General features: G+C 44.6%; 1 protein-coding gene across 1 annotated transcript in view; it reads left to right on the top strand.

Moving 5' to 3' along the window:
- LOC121439071 (dual 3',5'-cyclic-AMP and -GMP phosphodiesterase 11A) overlaps positions 1–20,353 on the top strand; it is a 282,745-nt gene that overhangs the window by 150,890 nt on the left and 111,502 nt on the right. Inside the window, exons 8-10 of the mRNA XM_041639564.1 lie at positions 891–958; positions 1,858–1,950; positions 19,694–19,744. Coding sequence (XP_041495498.1) covers positions 891–958; positions 1,858–1,950; positions 19,694–19,744 — 212 coding nt within the window. The remainder of the gene's footprint in view (positions 1–890; positions 959–1,857; positions 1,951–19,693; positions 19,745–20,353) is intronic.

Genomic DNA, 20,353 nt, shown 5'->3' with positions numbered 1-20,353 from the left:
TACTTTTAAAAATACAGGCTCACTTTAGAATCAGAGTTATTTTTTTTTCTTTCTTGTTTTTTTGAGACAGGGTTTCTCCATGTAGCCCTGACCTTGCTGGAACTCACTTTGTAGACCAGGCTGGCCTCCAACTCAGAGATCCACCTGTCTCTCCTCCGTGCTAGGATTAAAGGCATGAGCCACCACCGCCCAGCGAATCATAGCTATTTTTTTTGCATATTTCTGCTAAATGGACGCACACTGAGGTTTCCAGTTAGAGCACTGTTGTTTTGTCTTTTTGTTGTTGTTGTTTTTGGAAGTGAAACACCAACACTATTGGTAGAACGCCAGGAATGTATTTGGAAAGAGGAAGCCCTCATAAACTGAGACTGTTGAGTGTGTGCGCCATTGGTAGCAGGTAGCAGAACTAACTTTGCTTTGATCTATGTGTGTCCCATAATATCATGTTGTATGTCTTGAGTATGCATGTTGAAAATTTAAGACTTATTTCACATCTTCATAATCCTTTGAGGTAGTTCGTATTTTAACTCTTTTTGCACAGATGAGAAAGTTCATCACTAAACATGGTCACACAGTTGGTATTGGAACTAAGGTTCTACCTAAATCCAGGTTCCTAATCACTCTGCCACAGTGCCCCTCCCAAACACCAAAGCATGTGTGTGTGTGTGGGGGGGGTATTATATATTATATACAGAGATAAATAGATTCAATGATATATGTAAAACAGTGTGTACATATTCGAATATACTTGCCAACTTCATCACACCTCCAGCGTGGAGGCGGGTTGAATGAGTGTGTTAAGCTATTCATAGAATTAGCTGCGACCTGTTCTCTCCCAGTGACAATGCCCAGTACTTACAGTGACCACTGTCTCCACTTTCCCTCAACAGGGGTCGCTCAAGTGCTGAACAGACTCGATGGGAAACCTTTTGATGATGCAGACCAGCGGCTTTTTGAGGTGAGCAAATAGACTTAAAAGCCAAGGGCCAGAACCAAATTGCCAGCCATTTCCTTGCCCGCATTTGTTAGGGTAAACATTAATCTTTCTAATGTAGTTAAACGGGGTACCAGCAAAGAGGAAGATTTAAAGACTATATAAACACGAGGCAAAATTTGATTGTGCTTCCCCTCATCAGATTAGTTTGTGACCTTGGATCGTTCTGTCTTGGTCTCATTGCAGAACTGAATCCCCTCCGTGTCTGTCTGATAGTACCATCCCTGTCTTGTTCTCATGTGTCCAGTCATGAGACCCTTAGCCGGCCCCGCCAGGTGTATGTCCCCCGTGTTCTTTAGTCCACAAGGCTCAGTTCCCTGTATCACAGCAGAAGAGGTCAGCTGTGCTCTGCTTTCTCATGGACTGGGCCGGAGTCTGCCCACCGAGTGTATCAGTATCCTTCCTCCTGGCATCTCTGTGCTAGCCGCTGATTCCAAGTCAGTCTCGTTGCCCTTAGCTCTCTCTGCTCATGGCTTCTTTTTCTTACTTTCTTGGCCAAACTATTTTGTAACCTTGCTATTGAAAGGGGCTGTTCCTGGTTAAATAAAATAGAATAATTAAAATCAGCCTACTGCCCACATAAATTAAGGTCACATTTAAACACATCGTGTGGTTCCAAATGTGTGACATTATTTCTTCACAGTGTCATTGAAGTAATGATTTTTTCCTCATGTGCAATGTGAGCTGTAAAGCTCTTACATGACAATAGTAATTAACAACTGTGATGCACTTTTCCCTGAGGCCCACCTCTGAGCACAATAAAATTATATTTTCAGAACTGTCTCTGGTGGCCCGCGGCTTTCATATTAGATTTTGTCTGTGAGTTATTATGGTTTCTAATTAACAGGCTTTCTGTGTCCTAGGCTTTTGTCATCTTTTGTGGCCTTGGTATCAACAACACAATTATGTACGATCAAGTGAAGAAGTCCTGGGCCAAGCAGTCTGTGGCTCTTGATGTAAGTACAGTATTATGTCCGCAAGCTATGCTAAAAGGCTTTGATTTTATGAAGCGAAAATTTGTCCTATTCATGGGCCTTAATTTTTCTATCTTAAAGACTCTCCTCACTGGGTCTTAGTTATTTTATGGTCTTGGGTTCAGTTGGGTAACAAGTGGAGACCCTGTCTTGGAAGCTACTGTGATAGCCGGGAGTTTTTGGATCCCCAGGAGCCCATCCATACACACCCTACCATTAGATATAGACCTTGACACTTGATTTCTTAAATATAGATAAGTTAAAATAATTTATCACTGCTATGATCCGAACGTTTGGGAGGCAGAGGCAAGAGGATGAGTTGGAGGGCAGTCTGGACTACATAGCCATCCTGTTAAGAGGCCAGAATAACTGACTGGATTGGAGTGTGAAGGGCCAGGTGTCCCCAAACAAGAGACTCACAGCCATTGTCTCCTAACACCCCCTCCAGCTTCAAGGCCAGTCCCTAGTCACAGTCTTCGAAGGTGAATGTCTTCACACTAGCAACGCTACCAACATTTCTTGCCCCACTCAGATTATGACAATCTCACCCTTCCAAGAAGTTGACTTCTGTTGCTGATTTTTTTTTCTCTTTTGGCCTTGCTTTCCTGCCAGTCAAGGGCAGCACTCCCTGTTAGATCCCATTACTGCCACCTAGGTGTCCCTCTGCCCCTTAACCAACCTCCATGTCGCTGGGAGCCAAATCTTGACGACTGTGATTGGTTGACCCTACCCTAGTCCTTTTGGTCTTGGTTCTACTTGGATACTTTCCCAAGGAGGCGGTCTGTTTAGTTCTTTTATTCCATTGTCTCTTCTTTTTCATTAGCAACAACAGAGAGGCAAGGCAGCCATCCCTCAACCACAGAGCAGTCACCACCTTAGAAACCTGTCTTTCCAGGAAGGAAGCGCATGTGGTTCTGGGCCTAGGGAGCTCACAGGAGTGTGTGTCCCCTGGAGTTCAGGGGACAGCACAGGGCTGTTCTGTCTTTTAAATCATCTTTTCCCCCAAGGGAAAAAGTAAAATAAAATGCTTATCTCTGAAAGTAGGTGTTTTCCCAGTCAATCCTTATAAGTGGTGTGGGCACTTAAGAAGTGACCTTTCCCTTTTCCTCCTTCCTTCCTCCTTTCCTCTTTCCTTTTTTCCCTCCCTCCTTTCTTCCTTCCTCCCCCTTCCTTTCTTCTTCCCTCCCTCCCTTCCTTCTTCCTTCCTTCTTTTCTTCTTTCTTTCTTAACAGAATGCAGGACTTTAATTTACTCTACCCTCCTCAAAAAGTAGCTGATTTCTGTGCATTTAATGCCAGCTACTTTTCTTATTGTGATTTAAAACATCATATCAAATTATGCAAACTCATATATATGTATATAAATTTAAATATATTTTTATATATTATTTTGTTCCACTGCTCTGGAAAAGTCCTCCTCTCAGACTACATTGTTTTGGGGATACTTTGAATATCTCTCTTGCTTTGTACTAGTGTTTCCTACAGAAGGAGACCAATGGCCTCAGCCAAGCCAAAAGCAGGCTAGGTGGGCGACAGCCAGCACTCACGTTTGCACACGCCTGGTTCTAATTTGGATTGAGTCCTCATTTCATAGCTGTAGACCTTGGACACTCCAAATATGTTCTTAATTACTTCATATGGCAAATGAGCATTAGAAAGTACATTAACAGTCAAGTAAAATTACACAGGGACAGTGTTTAGAAGCAGTATGCAGCTATAACTGGCATTCCTGGTCCTCCCTACCCATTGGCTCCACATCTGTGTGAGAAAGATCTTAAAAATTATAACTGTGATAAACAATACACACTCTCCCCCTTGCCATTCTTTCCTAAATAACATAGAACCACAACTGTCTACTAGCGCTTACATTCCGCCACCTACGGTAAGCGCTGTGCAGATGGCTCGACCTATGTGAGGGGGTATAGCTTATTCACAAGCCCTGCACCCTGGCACCTGGTACTGCGGCAGTGCACCCTAGCGCCTTTGCACCTGGAACCGCGGCAGTGCACCCTGGCACCACTGCACCTGGTACCGCGGCAGTGCACCCTGGCACCTTTGCACCTGGTACCGCGGCAGTGCACCCTGGCACCTTTGCACCTGGTACCGCGGCAGTGCACCCTAGCGCCTTTGCACCTGGTACCGCGGCAGTGCATCCTGGCACCACTGCACTTGATACCGCGGCAGTGCACCCTAGCGCCTTTGCACCTGGTACCGCGGCAGTGCACCCTGGCACCTTTGCACCTGGTACCGCGGCAGTGCACCCTGGCACCACTGCACCTGATACCGCGGCAGTGTACCCTGGCACCACTGCTCCTGGTACCGCGGCAGTGCACCCTGGCACCACTGCACCTGGTACCGCGGCAGTGCACACTGGCACCTGGCACTGCGGCAGTGCACCCTAGCACCTGGCACTGCGGCAGTGCACCCTAGCACCTGGCACTGCGGCAGTGCACCCTAGCACCTGGTACCACGGCAGTGTACCCTAGCACCATTGCTCCTGGTATTTGCACCATTGCATTGTAGGTGCAGTTGTCCCAGAGCACTCGCGCTCCTTCCAGGCATGCCCAGTGTCTGCCACCTGTGCCACCATGCAGAAAGGGGCGACCTGGAAATAGCAATGGCAAAATAACCAGAGAAAGACTTGGCATGGAAGAGAATCTCTTCCCATTGTCACATGCTGGTAACTTCGGCTCATTTCAGCCACTATCCACCAAAGGGGAAAGAGAGATTATACATATACTGCATAATATCTCCTGCTTTTCTGGCCTTTAAAAATGAAATGACTAATATAGTACCTAGATTTTGTTTAACAATTGAATTATCAATCCAATTATTTTGGTGACTGCTTTTCTTGAATTTCTCATAATTGAGTTTTTAAAATTCTATTGTTAAAATCCTTTTCCCTAAATATGTAATATTCATACTGCACAGTTCTCAGATGCTCTTAAAGCAGAGTGACGGAACAAAGGAAGAACTTGGGAATCATTTGAACACATTTACTTTTGTTATCTTGATTTCCACTCTGTATAAGCAGCCAAAAGCTCCAGAAAAGCTGTGTTTCTTTGGGTTCCTATTTTCCCAGAGCGGGGTCCTAAGAACAAAGGGAAAACTTTCCCTAAAGGTCAGAAAGCAAAATTACAATAGGAGTGTAGATGAGGAATATCAGGTCCTCATTTGGAGCATCAAGAATTGTTCTTTAGGGTGCCCTTCATGGTTATTGCAAATGAAGCCTTACCTGATGCCGGTGAGAATATTTCCAGGAAGTAGAAGTCTGGTTGTTAAGGGAGGCCGCATACAGTTTTACGATCAGAGCAAGGAGCGGAATGAGGGTCAAGCAGAGTGAGAAGAGGCGTGAGCAATCTGCAGCCAGGCGCCGTTTAGTGAACCCCCACAAAGCCTCTCCCGTCTATTTCCCCTTTCCCAATTTCCACAGCAACCATTCTAAGTAAGGGTTTCATTACCCTTGGCTGGGAAATTGCAATCCCTTTCCTCTTGTTCCCCCTGAGCCATAGTTTGGATTGCCTCACTCACCCCCTCCTGGACCTTAAATCACTCCCCTATTACCTATCAAAATACAAATGTCCTGGCCTCCGGGGCCCTTGAAAAATCTCATACCAAAGTACTCTCCTAGCCTCGGCTCTCATTTCTCTTCTCGGGGAATCGCATGCTACTCAGACACTTGAGTACCTCATAGTCTGCAGGTCAGCCACCTGCTTGTCTGCCATTTGATCCCTAATGTCCCCCACCTTCATTATTCCCTGTTCCAACTGTGCCTCCCCACTCAGAGCTGTCCGTGGTTCAGAGCTTGATTCAAATGTCCCTTTGTCCAGAATGATGTATGTAAATGTCCTTTTGTCCAGTATGATGCCCGTGTGTTTTCCTCTGCCTGAAAATGTGTTCCCTGATGTGACTGTGCACTATCTCCCCAACACACGCAGCATTTTCTATGTAATTGGTACTCAGTGAAAATGGATTGAGTACGTGACTGCATTTGTGCTGCCTTCTGCTGTGCTCTTCCAGAACAAGAGTCTGGGGGAAACATTGACTCTTTAAGACTGATGACAAAGAGAACGGAGTCATTCATAGTGGAAATCTTGGTGCCCGCAGACGGGCACAGCACCGCCTCTGTGTTCTCCGTACCACGAGTAGAGCTGGTTTTGTGGGGAAGGACGTGGGGACTAGGAATGGAGACCTCTTTCCAGGTATCGTGTCCCATGGGATCCCTTCTTCTTTAAGAATTAAGGAGTCAGCCTGGCTTCCGGAAGCTAAGGAGAAGAGATGAGATCCCAGTGAGGAATCTCCTAAACGCCAAGGAAACTTCCTGTTGCTGGGATGCTTGCTGCTTTCTTCTTTCTCTCACGCTTGCTCTTCCCACTGAGCCAGTCTTCACTCCTGGGCAGAGCTCTCAGTCGGCACGCATCTTCTTATACGCCGGGGTACTGGGTGTCTGTAAACTGCCCTCTTTTCTGCAGTGAGGAGCCTGTAGCCAAGAGAGTTTACAACGAGCTTCTTTACATATATTTTCTTCCTTCCTCCCCTAAACAGGTTCAAGGCAAGGGAGAAATGGGGCGGAAATGCAGAGCCTGCATGAGCGGTACCGTCCTCACCCAACTACTGGGCATCTGAACCACACACCTGTATTCTCTGTTCATCATGAGTTGTTTGCACAAACTCTAGGCAGCTCCATGGCCAGAACTCTCATGCTAACGGTTTAATTTTCTGATTAGTGTAGCTGCCTAGTTTGTGTGTCAAGTTGACACAAGACTAGCCAGGACACTGAGCATGAGATCCTGGGAGGTAATGGCCCGAGGTGACCATCAGGGTGCAGTTTCATAGGTTTTCAAAACAGAGTGTGACCCAACTCACAAGCCTTTCGTGTGTCCTGGGGCCTCTGCCAGTCCACTGGTGACCTTTGCGTTCTCTTTGGCCATCTGCATGAAAAGGAGAGCGAACTGGCAAACACAGATCCTAAGCACCCAGCAAGGAGGGCAGATCCAGTGTGATCCTTCTGCAGTGAAATGGCGTTTCCCCCTCAGCCGGGTGCCACTAAATACATATCGGTCTATGCGGCTGGTTTGCCGTGGTTCTCCTAGTGCTTCCGCAGGACATGGCCCACAGGCTGCGTGCAGGAAGTGGTTGCCAAACGAATCAAGTAGAAGAAGTACAGGCGACGGGCGGTGGCAGCGCACGGCTTTAATCCCAGCACTCCGGAGACAGAGGCTGGTGGATCTCCGAGTTTGAGGTCAGACTGGTCTACTGGGTGAGTTCCAGTACAACCAGAGCTGTTACACCGCTCTGTCTCAAAACACCAAAACCAAAACAACAGCAACAACAACAACGAAAAGTACAGGCAGAGAGTACAATCATGAAGTACAGCGAGAGCCCCCTTCAGCACACACTCTGGGGCAGTGCTCGTGGGCACTGAGAATAAGTTACTCACAGCGTCTCCTGGGCCCAGCCTCATTCCGGCTTTACTTTCTGGAACTCCACCAAGAAGAAAGCAAATTCCTCAGCAGGCCGGGCACTGGGAAAGGATTAATTTTCTGATTAGAGCAGCTGCCTAGACTCGGGGAAAGCAACAGAGAACGAACAGCGCCCTCGTGGGGCTGCTTGAAGAACAGCTCTTTCCTGCTTTTAAACGCTGCAAAGCCAGGCGTCCTTTCTCCCCAAGACCACTGCATCTATCTGATAATTGGTGAAAATTCTCAGATTCTAGATTCCGTTTTAGAGAGGGCCTCTGTGTTTTCAGTTAGGTGTTGTGGAAACCAGGATACCTATATCAACATTCAGCCAGATATTATTTTTTAAGTAAACTTTATCTTTAGAACATTTTTTTTTACTTTTCATTGTATTTTGTTTTTAAATGAGCCAGAATTTCTATTTATTCATTTCTTGCATTTGAAGTGCTCTTCCATGACATCCTTGGCCCAAGATTCTTTGCCATACTCCTTAACCGTTCCATAACAATAACCGACATTTTATATAGCTTCCTCTCCCGATCTGTTTCATAGTCACCTGGTTTCCTGTTGTCATCAGCAGGTTGATTTGGGGCTCAGCCCAAAGTGCCTCCACAAGCTTGACATGCATAGGCTCATCACAAAATCTCAGGCTGTAAGAGGACAGAGGCAGGGGCAAGTGTGATTTCTTGTGCTGTCTGACAAGTTTAGGGCAGACGTAGGTACCACGTATAGGCCAAGCATCTAATTCAGAGAGCTTTCTCACGACAGAGTTTCAGAGACGATAACTCTCAAGTGACAGGCAGCAAGCTACCCAATTCTGAAAGGCCATTCTCGGGAACACTCCAGAGAAAAGGGAAGTCACAGGTGAAAGTGGGAAGGACTGGAGTGCTCAGCGGTTGGGGGCAACCAAACTCCTCTGCACACCAGTAGAGAGGCAAGTGTGAGGGAGCAAAGGGTGGGTCACAAAAGATGCTTGTGCTGAGTGAAGGGACCTGAACTTAATTCTAATAGTGGAGAATGACCGAGGAGCCTTCAACAGAAGGAGAGTGTGATTCGCTTGGCATTTTAGAGGGATCATCCTGCCATCTACAGAGAGATTAATGTTCGGTGCTTTGTTCCTAACAAAAAGTCGACCGTGTTTTCATTTTATTTCCTGCTGCACGGCATTTGGTGGCTCTCCAAAATCAAATCCATCCTTATAGGATTTGTCCCCGCCCCTGTGGTCTAACAAATGTGCTTCGGGACCATGGACCGAGTTCCCAAACACAGCAGATGTTTGGAGTAATGAAACACGGTTCCCATGGAAACCTTCGGAAGTAACTCTTACTTGGATACACGTGTTCTGGCGTGTTTGGAATTTTTTCCTTTGGTTGTTTATGTCTCATGTCTTTGGTTTTGTGGCATGATGTTTCGGGGGCTTGTAAAAGTGCTTCGTTGATTGGATGCCTGTCTTTGCCCCCAGCACTGTGCGATAGACCCTTTTCCAAAACAGCGTGGAGATGATAGTAAGATTCCCACCCGATAAGGGAGCAGATGGAGGCTCAGTAAGGTCCAGAAGCCTGCTGGGATGGGTTTATAGCCCATATTACTCAGCCGACTACAGGTTCAGATTTGAACTCACATCTCGGTGTCAAGGGCCCCTGTTGTTCATCTGGGGTACAAAGGGTTGTTTGGAGAATGTTTTCTCAGTTGCGGGGCTGCTTTCATCCCTGGAACCGTGGTGGCCGTGATGGAAGTGGTACAAGAAGCATCTTTAAGGTCCTGCTTGCACAACAGGGAGCGCGCTTCTGAGTGGGAAGACGAGGACAGTGACTACGGATACCGGATACCGGGAAAGACCCTTTGATTTAAAAGCGCAAAGAGAATGAAACCCCCATGGAAATGCATCCACTTGCTCTTGAGTTTTCTTGAAAAGCATCAGCTTATGAGCAAGGGACCGCTTTGGCAAGCCCAATGCTTTGGGGTTTACATTGCAGAATCTAGGACTAAGCCAGGTTCTCCATGATGCTCCAGCAACTCAACCCGAAACGCAGTCCTGTTTAAATCTATTTCCGAGTCTTAATGAGCTGAGTCAGGTTGGGAAAGCAGACAACCTCTGTAGCAGAATCGCCCTGCCTCGCCTTGCAGGCTTGTCTTGCCATCATGAGTGTGTGAAGCCCGGGTTTGCTCATCCTGACAGGAAGCTGACATTCGCTTTGGGGGCCACGTGGAGAATCATGGTAGCATTTTATACCAGGGCCGAAAGGGCACAATGCTTTCCACAGCTGGTAAACCGTAAGAGGATTCGAGCAAATGAGACCCTGCACAAGACATTGGCACCACCTGCCTCCCTCCTTCCAGCCCCTCACATTACACGAGGCCTCACAGGAAGTCTGCACAGTGTGGTCTGTACTTTAGGCACTGTTCAGAGTCCACAAACAGCCTCCACATGCATGATGGGCCAGGCGCGTTTTAGTTAAATAAAAATAAAAAGTGAATTACAAACAGCCCCTCAACTCCCCCAGCTCTGGCTCTCAGCACATTGGAAATTACATCTTTAGACTTTCTTTCGGACTTCCTTTCTTCCATTGTATCATTTTTCATCGTTGTGACTAACACCCGAGAAAAACAACTTCAGGAAGGGATTATTTCTCTTAGCGTTTTCAGTGCAAGACTGGAGGGCAGGTGGACATCTCACATCTTTGAGGAAGCAGAGAGGGACAGACAGAAAGGGACCGTGGTCAGCCTGAGAACCCACCCACCTGCGACCTCTTTCTCCTCTCTAGGCTCCTACATCTAAAGTTCCCAGCACCTCCTCAAATTAAACCACCAACTGTGGACCGGGTCTTCAATACCTGAGGCTTTGGGGAAAACATTTCATATTCAACCATAACGATCAGTCTGGTCCCTCCTTCCCCGATTTGTTCTGGAGGGAAGTCCCAGGAAGGCCGCCCAAAGCCCAGTGTTCTGCTGTAATCAGTGCAAACACTGTGTCTCTCTAAAATGGTAATCACTCTGGTTGCCCTTTTGATTTTGCAGGAAACTCTAGGGTGAGATGACATAAAATAGAAATACATATTCAGTACCGGGATATTCAGAAATGTGGTATTAAGTAAAGTCTGACTAATAATACTTCCAGATACATAAATTTTAGGTTTGGGAAACTTTGGCACATGTTTATGGTTGCTTTAGAAATAGCAATAATCAATCCGCTCAATTAGTTCAAGGGAATGCTGTGTTCTCTGCTCTTCATAACAAACAAGAGAACAAGTAATCGGGGAGTTCATTAGAAAAGCACTTGTGAGACATAAATAGGTTTAATAACCTTCATGATTAAGGAGAGCAACCTCACTGTGGAACAGAACCTGAGAAACACTGCAGCTGTGGGAACGAGCGCGTCTTTTAAAACACATATAAATCATAGTCCAATGTGCATATGTAGAGAGTCACACTGAATCACGCTAAGAATCAATCACAAAAACCTCTTTAATTTCAGTGTTAATGGTTGAGATCCTTTGTGACAGACGAGTAGGAACTTAGAGAACTAGAAAAATCATTACCACGTGAAACTTTTTCCAAAGAAGATGGCTGTCTCTCTCCTCCTGATGACATTTACATGACAGAGACAAAGAGATATTTCCTGACAGTTATGTAACAGAGATAAGCCAGCCCTTACCTGTCTCTTATAGTATCTTTTTCCATGAGTACTGGAATGTCTTTAATAAATGCAATATTTAATAATCAAATTATATATGTTAACTGTAAACAATATCTAATATGCATACACTATAATCGCACTTGAAAATCTTATCTACCAAATGCAATCTTTATACTACAGAAAGGAATTAGGAAGTAATAAAAACATCAAGTAAACCACAAGATCCATATAGTAGAATTCACATACTGGTTCATTTGCTATAGTTTTAGACATAATCCCAACTCACAATTCCAAGTTGCAATTTGTTTTGCCCATCCTTCATGGTAACCATTTGAACTCATCATCAAGGAGTTCCAATCGTTCCTTTCAGGGGTTCAAGGGCTACTCTTCCTCTATGGTTGAAGTGAAAGAGGCCTGTAGCTTACTCTGTGTGGTGGTTTTAATAAGAGTGGTCCCTATAGGCTCATATAGTTGAATGCTTAGTCACCAGGGAATGGCACTATTTGAAAGGGTTACAGGGTGTGGCCTTGGAGGAAGTATGTCAGTAGGGGTGGGTTTTGAAGTTTGAAAAGCTCACACAAGCCTCTTGTCTCCTGCTGCCTATGATCAGGATGTAGCACTCAGTTACTGCTCCAGCACCTGCCAGCAGGCCCCAAGCTCCCCAGCACAATGATAATAGAATCAGTCAGCTCTACTTTAAATCTTTAGGGTACGTATCCATTCATTAATAGTTTCCTTACATCAGGAGATTGAGGGCAATGGGTATAAGCAATTAATCATCACCTTTGGTCATCAACCAATCCTAGCAAGATGCCCAAAGTGCTTACCACGGAGTTTTATAGAAGAGCACACCATCAACATGTATTTCTACGAGCTTCACACGTGACCCTTCTCCCTTAGCCAAAAAGCAGCTGATCCTAAAGTCATCTAGATAACAGATAAATATTTTACTTCTTATCCGAGATCAAGTGATTTTTATTCTACTTTAAATTCAAAAAGTTCAAACTTATAGATTTTTAAAATATGGCCTATGTTTTGAAGATGATAACCAATCATATGGTGGAATGTTATCTGAAGTAATTCTTTGAACATTTCATCCCATGAGTCAACAGGGCAGTTACTGAAATATTTGACAATAGAAACCAATCGCTCTCAATACAGCTGTTCAGTCACCATTTTAAATCCTGTCATCAACTTTTTTTTCCTTTTTTTTTTTTTAAATTCAGGTGTATAGATCTTCACACAGCTAGGTAACATTTCTGTCAGGTCATCCCAAGTAAATTGTCTTCTTGGGAGAGATTGTCGCCTTTCTTAGCTGGAGGATTACTGCTGATGGCAAGCTTTCTTATTTCAGAGCTCTTCAATAGAAATTATTTGGGCTTTTGCTTCAAATCATCTCAGGAAAAATTCAGTATCCGATTCAAACTTTGCCATCAGAGCCATCAGCCCATGAGTAAATAGTCTTGTAGCCCTCTTTCAGAGGGAGACAGCCAGTCTGGATTCTCACGGGGCCTTTGCTCCTCCGCTCTGTGAAGCGGTTCTTCATGTTCAAGCTTCTGCGGCGGCTTGTTTCTCATCCCAGGAGCAAATGGCTGACCACCCAATTAACACTGAAAACAGCTGGGACAAGAGCTCTGCCCTCAACCAAGTTAGGTTCCTGGAATTGCAAGACAAGCATTTGGCTCAGGTCTTGAACCACATGCTGCAGAGGGCAAAGCTTGACACACTAGTCCCGTTTTCTAGCTCTGCCCATTGCTCTTCTCTTGAAATAGAATTAATTGTCTTTCCCTGCTGTGCAAACTGAACACAAGAGCAGAGCTGTTTTCTTCTGCCTTTCTCGGGCTTGATAATAGCCTTATCTTGCTTTTTTTCTGTTTTGCTAGGAACTAGTTCAATCCCAAAGTTAATTAAAGCGGTGGGGTTTTGCCAGCAGTGATTTATTTGAGAACTGCAAAGAATGCGTAAGTCAGAGCTCATCAACAAAACCGAGTTGCTAGTTTCAACTTCCAAATACTTTCTAAATTAACAGTGACGCAAAAGATAAATTCATCTGGGATAGAAATTTCCTTGTGAAAGTTTAATGTTGGTTCAAGTGTCCCTGGGATCAGCTGTTTACTTTCCTATGTAAGCTTTAGACAAATTTTATTTAGCTGACAAAGAAATTAACTACTGTTTATATTATGGCCAACCCCTCACAACCTACCAACATTTCTCATAGAAGAAGACAGTGTAGATATTGTTATTCATTTTGCAATTTTTCTTCCAAACTATTAAGACACATTCAATGAAACTTTTTTACCTGATCAAACATATTATTGTTCAAAATGTGGGCTGCACCCCTATCCTTGCTATGCAGTAGAAAGCTTGGGGAACTCTGTAGATTATAAAATTAATACAGCCTGGAATTGTAGAAGGGTCCTTTTGTTTCTCCAGGAATGCTCAAAAATAAGAAAGTGTGTGCTTTTTATGTTTTGTTAAATTCAGTTATTGACTATAGAAATTGACTTGAGTTTTGGTCATTAGCTGTGCCATATAATTTTATGCATATATAAAACAGTCATGGTTTTCTTTGGAAGACTGACTGGGCTAGAAGTAATCAGGAATTGCTTCTTTTCTTTCCCTGCAGTTTCTGCCACAGATGGTAGGTTAATGAGGTTATGTAGTTCTGTTTATTTTTGAGGATCTTTGAAATGTAACAAAATACCACAGACAGAATGGCTGAAACACTGGAAATTAATTTTTCTGTATTTTTTGAGTCTCAAGGTCAAGTCAAGAGACACCAGTGGTCTGGTCTCTTTTGTAACCTTTCTCTTGGGCTCATGGGTGCTTGTCTTTTTGGCGTGTCCTTACATGGTCACTCCTCACTCTGTGTGTTGTTTGTGTCCTACGTCCTAAGGTCATTTTCTTGCCAGCAAAACCACTCACAGCAGACGGGGTACACTCGTGTGACCTCATTTTAACCTTAATTACCCCCTCACAATCCTGTCTCCAAATATGGTCACGTTCTGAGAGGGAGGGATTCAGTCTGTGAATTTGGCCAAGTGAGAGACACAATTCGGTTCCTAACAGAAGCATTGTGGAAAATATTCCAGCCTTAAAGCATTTGGTAAACATCCAGATTAAACATCCCAAAGGAAAAGTCCCTGGGAGGTGTGGGGATGACAGAAAGAAAATGAGTATCTTGGAATTCCACTTAGCTTTGTCTATAGATTTCTTTTAGCCTTATTGACTTGGATCAGGGAGAAGTCGTTTTACCACGTGATACAGGGTAGACGGTAGATCGGAGCTTCAGATTAATGATGAATCATTTAATATAAATAGACCTCAAACTGTGTAGGAATTCATTGCTGATCTGAAATACAATTTTAACCAGCCTTTGCTATGACTCTCTTACCCATACTGCTCAGTTCATGCTCGCTCGTGGTGTCTGTTATTATTTCACCAAGGAAATATCAGGGACTCAGTCTGCTGCTAAGGGAAACCAGGAGGAATATGGGCGATAGACGGTCTTTTCTTCTCAGTGTTCCTCTGTTTGAAATGTCAACTCACCAAATACACTAAGTGACAATGAAGTTTCAAGCCTAATCCTAAGTGCAGGGTATGCGTTAATGATCAAAACTAGAGCTAATCTTTAATTCCATGGTCTTGTCAATCGGCCTTTTATTGCCATAAGAAATTACCAGAGGAAAACAAAGACTCATGGTTTCATGGTCACGTGACCTGAGACAAGACTGAGAGCACAGTTGGTGCAAAGCTGCTCAACTCAAGACCCCTGAGAAGCAAAGGGAGACAGAGGAGAGACGCGAGGGACAGACTACTACCCTTCCAAAGTATGCCACCAGTGGCCTGCTTCTGCTAACCAGGTCCCATCCCGAAGGACGCAACCTTTCACAATTAGCTCTTGAGGGCCATTCCAGAGCCAAACTACAATAATGGTGCCTGAGCTCTGAGTGGGTGGGGGTGGGGACACAGGCAGTTGAGATAAGTGATGGAGAAAGCATCCTCAACTCGAAGGATGCAAAATGGGGAGAAGTGGTTTCTTGAAGTGATCGGAGAGGATCTCACTGTAGACATGACAATCAACCTAATTTCAAAAGCTGATCCCTTCCGGGTAAAATGAGAGGGAGCACTCAGGTGAAGAAGAACTTGGTGTTTTAAAGAGTCAAAAGGAGGTCAGTGGGATTGGAGTAGACAGAAGAGGACAAGTGACATTAAGGGCAGTTTGAAGGGTGCCAATGACCAAATTGTACAGGACCTACTGAGTCCTTGCATAGGACTGGATTACCCTGTTAAGCTAAAAACTGTAAGCAATCTGCAGGCAGCGTTGGGATTGGTGAGAACCTGATGGTGGGTTTTCATCTGGAGGATGGGACAAGCGGATTTTGACTTGTGCAAACTTACTCTACCTGATGGTGACACAGAGACCAGAGTCTTTATCCAAGCTCTGCAGCTCTGATGGACACATGGAGTTACAGGAGCGGAGATGTCATATTTTTCCTGATGAATTTGGTGTTAGGAAAAGAGTTCAGAGGAAAAAGTCAAAGATAATCCTGAGGTTTCTGGTTTAAATAAATTGCTGGATAGGGTGCTACTTATGGAGCCAAGAAAGTCTCTGGGAGAAAAGATTTGTGCAGAATATTCGTTTCCTTTTGCTGCCTTAATGAATTCACTGCAATCCAGTGAATTAAAACAATACAAATTTATTATGCTGTAATTCTGGAGGTTGTAAGTCTACAAGAGACTTTACAAGGCTAAAGTCGAGATGTAGGAAGGTCTTGGTTCTACTGGAGATGTTAGCGGTCTGTGTCTCTGGCCTTTCTGCCCTGTAGAGCTAGCCTCATTGCTATGGCCCATCTCCTAACCTTCGCTGACTGACCAAGCATCACACCACATCACTCTGACTCTTTCTCCCTCCCTTCTTAAGCTTGTAAGGATGGTGGGGATACACTAGGCCCACTTAGTTACTTATCAGTGTTAATTCCTTCTGTGGACACCTCTGTTTGCGATCTACTATAATGTGTTCACAGATAACAGAGATGTCTTATGAGATGGACACGGATGTCTTGTGAGTCGGAGTTGGAGAGTCTTGTTCTCTCTAGCATGTGTGGAAAAAAATCAACATGTGTGTTTGAGGCGTGTTAAATTTGAGTTGCCAGTGAGTCAGCCCATCAGGAACTCATCATGGTGGTCAATGTGAACAAGAGTGGGACGTGCAAGGACAGATTCGCACTTAACAGGCGAGCCATGGAAAGCGATGGAGTGCCGTCGCGTGGTCGGAAAAGAGAACGGTCATAGAAAACTATTGCACTTAGAGTGGGAGAGGAAAGCAAGGAGAAAAGCAGCGGAAGAGCCAGAGACACAGGGTGAGAACTCAAACAATGTGCGGCCAGGGGAGCCCAGGGAGGAGCCTTAAAGAAAAAAGGAAGTGTGAGCCTCTGGGTTTAGTTCTGCCACATGGGAGCATCTGAGCGTCTGTGGGCAGATTGGTCAATAAAAGATTGGAAATTTGAGCCAAGGTGTCAGTGCAGTGGTGAAGGTAGCTTTGAGACTGATGGAGGTGGGTGATGATCATGATCACAGATGTTGAAGTTCTTCTCCATGACATTAGCAGTATCTGCAGACACTCTGAAAGCAGAGAGGCAGGCCTGGTGAGATGGCTCAGGGCATCAAGGCCGTTGCTGCCAAACCCCATAGCCTGAGTTCGATCCCTGTGGTAGTTTGAATGTCATTGGCCCCATAATCTCATAGGGAGTAGCACTATTAGGAGGTGTGGCTTTGTTGAAGTGGTTATGGACTTCTTGGAAGAAGTGTCTCTGTGGGGGACATGCTTTGAGGTTTCCTATGCTCAGGATACTGCTCAGTGTCTCAGCTGGCTTCCTGTGGCCTGCATACAAGATGCAGCCACCTGCACATCTGCCTGCACACCGCCATGCTCCCTGTCATAATGCTAATAGACTGAATCCCCAAAAGTGTAAGCGAGCCACCCCAATTAAAAGTTCTCTTTATAAGATCTACTGTGGTCATGGTGTCTCTTCATAGCAATAAAACCCCTAACTAAGGCAATACCCAAGGTTTTTATTATGGAAAGGGAGAACTGACTCCCACAAGTAGTTCCCTTAGCTGGACACACGTAACACACACACACACACATAACACACACACACATGCACACACACACACATTCACGTGTGAATTTAAAGTTTAAAAGGGATCTAAATAATGAGTTTGTCATTTTTGGTCACAGCCTTTGTAAGAAGAAGCTGGGAGTAGCAAGACCACCTCTAGTCAGAGAGCCACACAGAGAAGGGTAGCCACTGACGCTCATTGCTCCACCCTGTGTATGTAGCAAACACAGAAAATCAGCAGAGGGAGAAACCGCCTCGCCCTTCCCAGGTGCACCCGAGGGCTGCATGAAAAGCGGTAACGACACAGAGAAGATGGACAGGGTCTCTGTGCAGGGGGGACTCCCAGATTCACGGAGTATCCCACATTCTTCCCTAACACACGCAAGGCCCTGGGTCCAACCCATAGCACTTGCCATGGTTACTTTTCCAGTGCCATGAAGAGAAATCACGACCAAGGCAGCTTACAGAGAAAGAGTTTTTAGGGGTTTACGGTTCCGGAGGGTTAGAGTCTGTGACCATCACGGGGGTAGCATGGCAGCTGGCAGGCAGGCTTGGCGCTATCACAGTAGCTGAGAGCTCTCAGGCACCAGGCAGAAAGAAAGAGCTAACTGGGAAGGGTTTGGGCTTTTGAAACTTCAAAGCCCACCCCAGTGACACATCTCCTAAACCTTCCAAACCAGTTCACCAACTGGAGACCAATAAACGTAGGAGCCTATGTTCAAACCAACACAGCACTGAAAAAAAAAATCCTCCTTAGTACAGTCTTGAAGCCCTTTAGAACTAAATAACAAGAAGGGCCTGGAGTAACACTGAAATAGCCCTGGGGAAACTCGGGCTCTCTCTATCTTGAGTAACTTGCTCCTCTGCCACTGCTTTTCTGGGGATTGCTAGAGGGACTTGCTACCATCTCCCCAATTTACCATAAAGGCTGGATGCCGCAGAACGAGGCATGAGAATTCCCTCCTGTTCATCTCCGTGGCACTGGACCTTTTAGGAGAAGGTGGTTGAAAGATTCTTGGAGTCAAAATTGGTAACTCTCAGAGTTCCAGCTCTTGGAGGCTGAGGCAGGAGGATCTTCACAAGTTAGAGATCAGCCAGGCTAGGTCATGAATCCCAGGAGAGCCTAGAATATAATGTGAGATTCTGTCCCAGAAAACCAAAACAAACCCAAAGTACTCTGAGCCCGATTCCTCCTCCACCCTCCGGTTCTGAGTTATGGAATAGGAGATAAGATTTAAAGGCACAAACCAAAAGCTTCTTGATGATATTATTCGTCAGAATAAATAAAATAAGGAAAATTTAATAGCCCTGAAAATATATCCAAAGTATTTATTTCCTTAAGTCTCTGTCTTGCCCTATGTACAAAATTAGTTTTGATTTATCATAGACATAAAAACAAGCAATAAACTTCTGGAAGACAGGAAGGCAGGACAAGTTGTATGTGTGTGCACATGCGTGTAAACATACATGTCAGTAACTTTAGAGGTGAGCAAGCACTTCTTAGAAAAGATGCATGACAAGTATGATAAATCAAAATTGAAAACTTCAATTCATTAAAAGAATAACCAGGCACAATGCACACGCCTGTAAGTCTTAGCTGCTGAGATTCTGAGGGAGAAGAATCTTCAGGGCAGTAAAGATAGCCCTCCTCTTAAAAACAAGTAAACAAAAGCATACTGTTACATTATAGACTGGGAAACAATGTTTATGAATATGTATGCATATATATAATAGACCTTGGTTCTAAAATATACTACAAACCCTATACCTCAATTAAATATAAAAAAGAAACTAATTTTAAGTGAGCGGAGAACCTTAGTCTATAATAATTATTTGCTTCACTGGTCCAAATAGCTGCAATTTAGTATCATTGATAGGTTTTTTTTTTTTCTCTTAAATAATAAAAGAAATGGGGAATGGATTTAAGGAAAGCGGTAGCAGGCCTTAGCCACAAGCTAAAAGCCTGGCTGATCACCATCTAGTGGCGGAGATTATAATTGCAGTTTTTGGTTTCAGTTTTAGGTTAACAGCCTATTTTAAAGACTTAATATACAAAAAAGAGTTGCAAACACCTAAGACAATCTACAATAACAATAAATTTAGTTTACCTTAATAAAACAGAACCAAAAGAACAGAATTTTATTGAAAAACCATTGAATCAATGAATATTATAATATATGATATTCAGCCAAATATGTATGTTGTAAACTTAACGACTGTTAATAGTATCAACATAAGTTAATTTGTGTGCTGGGTAGACATATACCATTGCACTCAGTTTTCCTAAGAACTCAGGGAAGTACAAACCCACCCCAGGTAACACTACTACAATAAAAATTCGCCAGTAGAAACTCATTTGGTTGCTAATAAGCAAACCTTACAGACATTATTTGTCTCACAATCCAACGCTTTTGGGAGGCCCTCCTGAAAGTGAAAGGCAATTGGAAAAGCTAGGGGGAAAGGAGTCATGGTTACTTACTGACGCTCTGTCCTCTTCCGCACCAGGTGCTGTCGTACCACGCCACGTGTTCCAAGGCCGAAGTCGACAAGTTTAAGGTGAGGACAGGAACCGTTGCGCTGTTAGCATTTAAACTCTGTCTGAATGTGGAGCCGGGTCCGGGGCAGAGAGGCTTGGAGTCCTTCGCTATGGAGAGGTAGAAGGATTAAACAACTCAGTCATCCCTGTGTGGTTTACAGGAGTCTTTCCTTCGCTAAGCTCGCAGATACGGGGAGCCGGTCTGAATACCTGGGTGAGGATCGGAGCACCTGACTTAAGCAATGGTCTTACTTCTAACTTACTATGCACTTCAAAATTTTAGGGCCTTGTTGTCTTGTCTATCTATAAAACAAATGAAGAAGTGGGGCAGCGGTGGCGCATGCCTCTAATATCGTACTCAGGAAGCAGACTTCCTTAGTTCGAGGCCAGCCTGATCCACAGCGTGAGATACAGGACAGCCAGGGCTGCACAGAGAAACCCTGTCTCGGGGCTTGGGGAAGAAAAGGAAAAGAAAAAAGAGCCTAAAACAAAGAAGAGCCGAAAACGAAGTGCTTGAGGTCATAACTAACATTTTCCCCGCTCTTACTGTACACTGCAAGCTCTTTACCTGAGCTCATCCGTCTCAACCTCACAGCCCTGTACACTGTTTTCCAGATGAATAAACTGAG

Source organism: Microtus oregoni, unplaced genomic scaffold (genome assembly GCF_018167655.1).
Source record: "Microtus oregoni isolate MIOR12 unplaced genomic scaffold, Mior012 000060F_001, whole genome shotgun sequence".
NCBI classification, from domain to species: Eukaryota; Metazoa; Chordata; class Mammalia; order Rodentia; family Cricetidae; genus Microtus; species Microtus oregoni.
The sequence above is the reverse complement of the archived record's forward strand: the minus strand, read 5'-3'. Positions and strand labels throughout refer to the sequence as shown.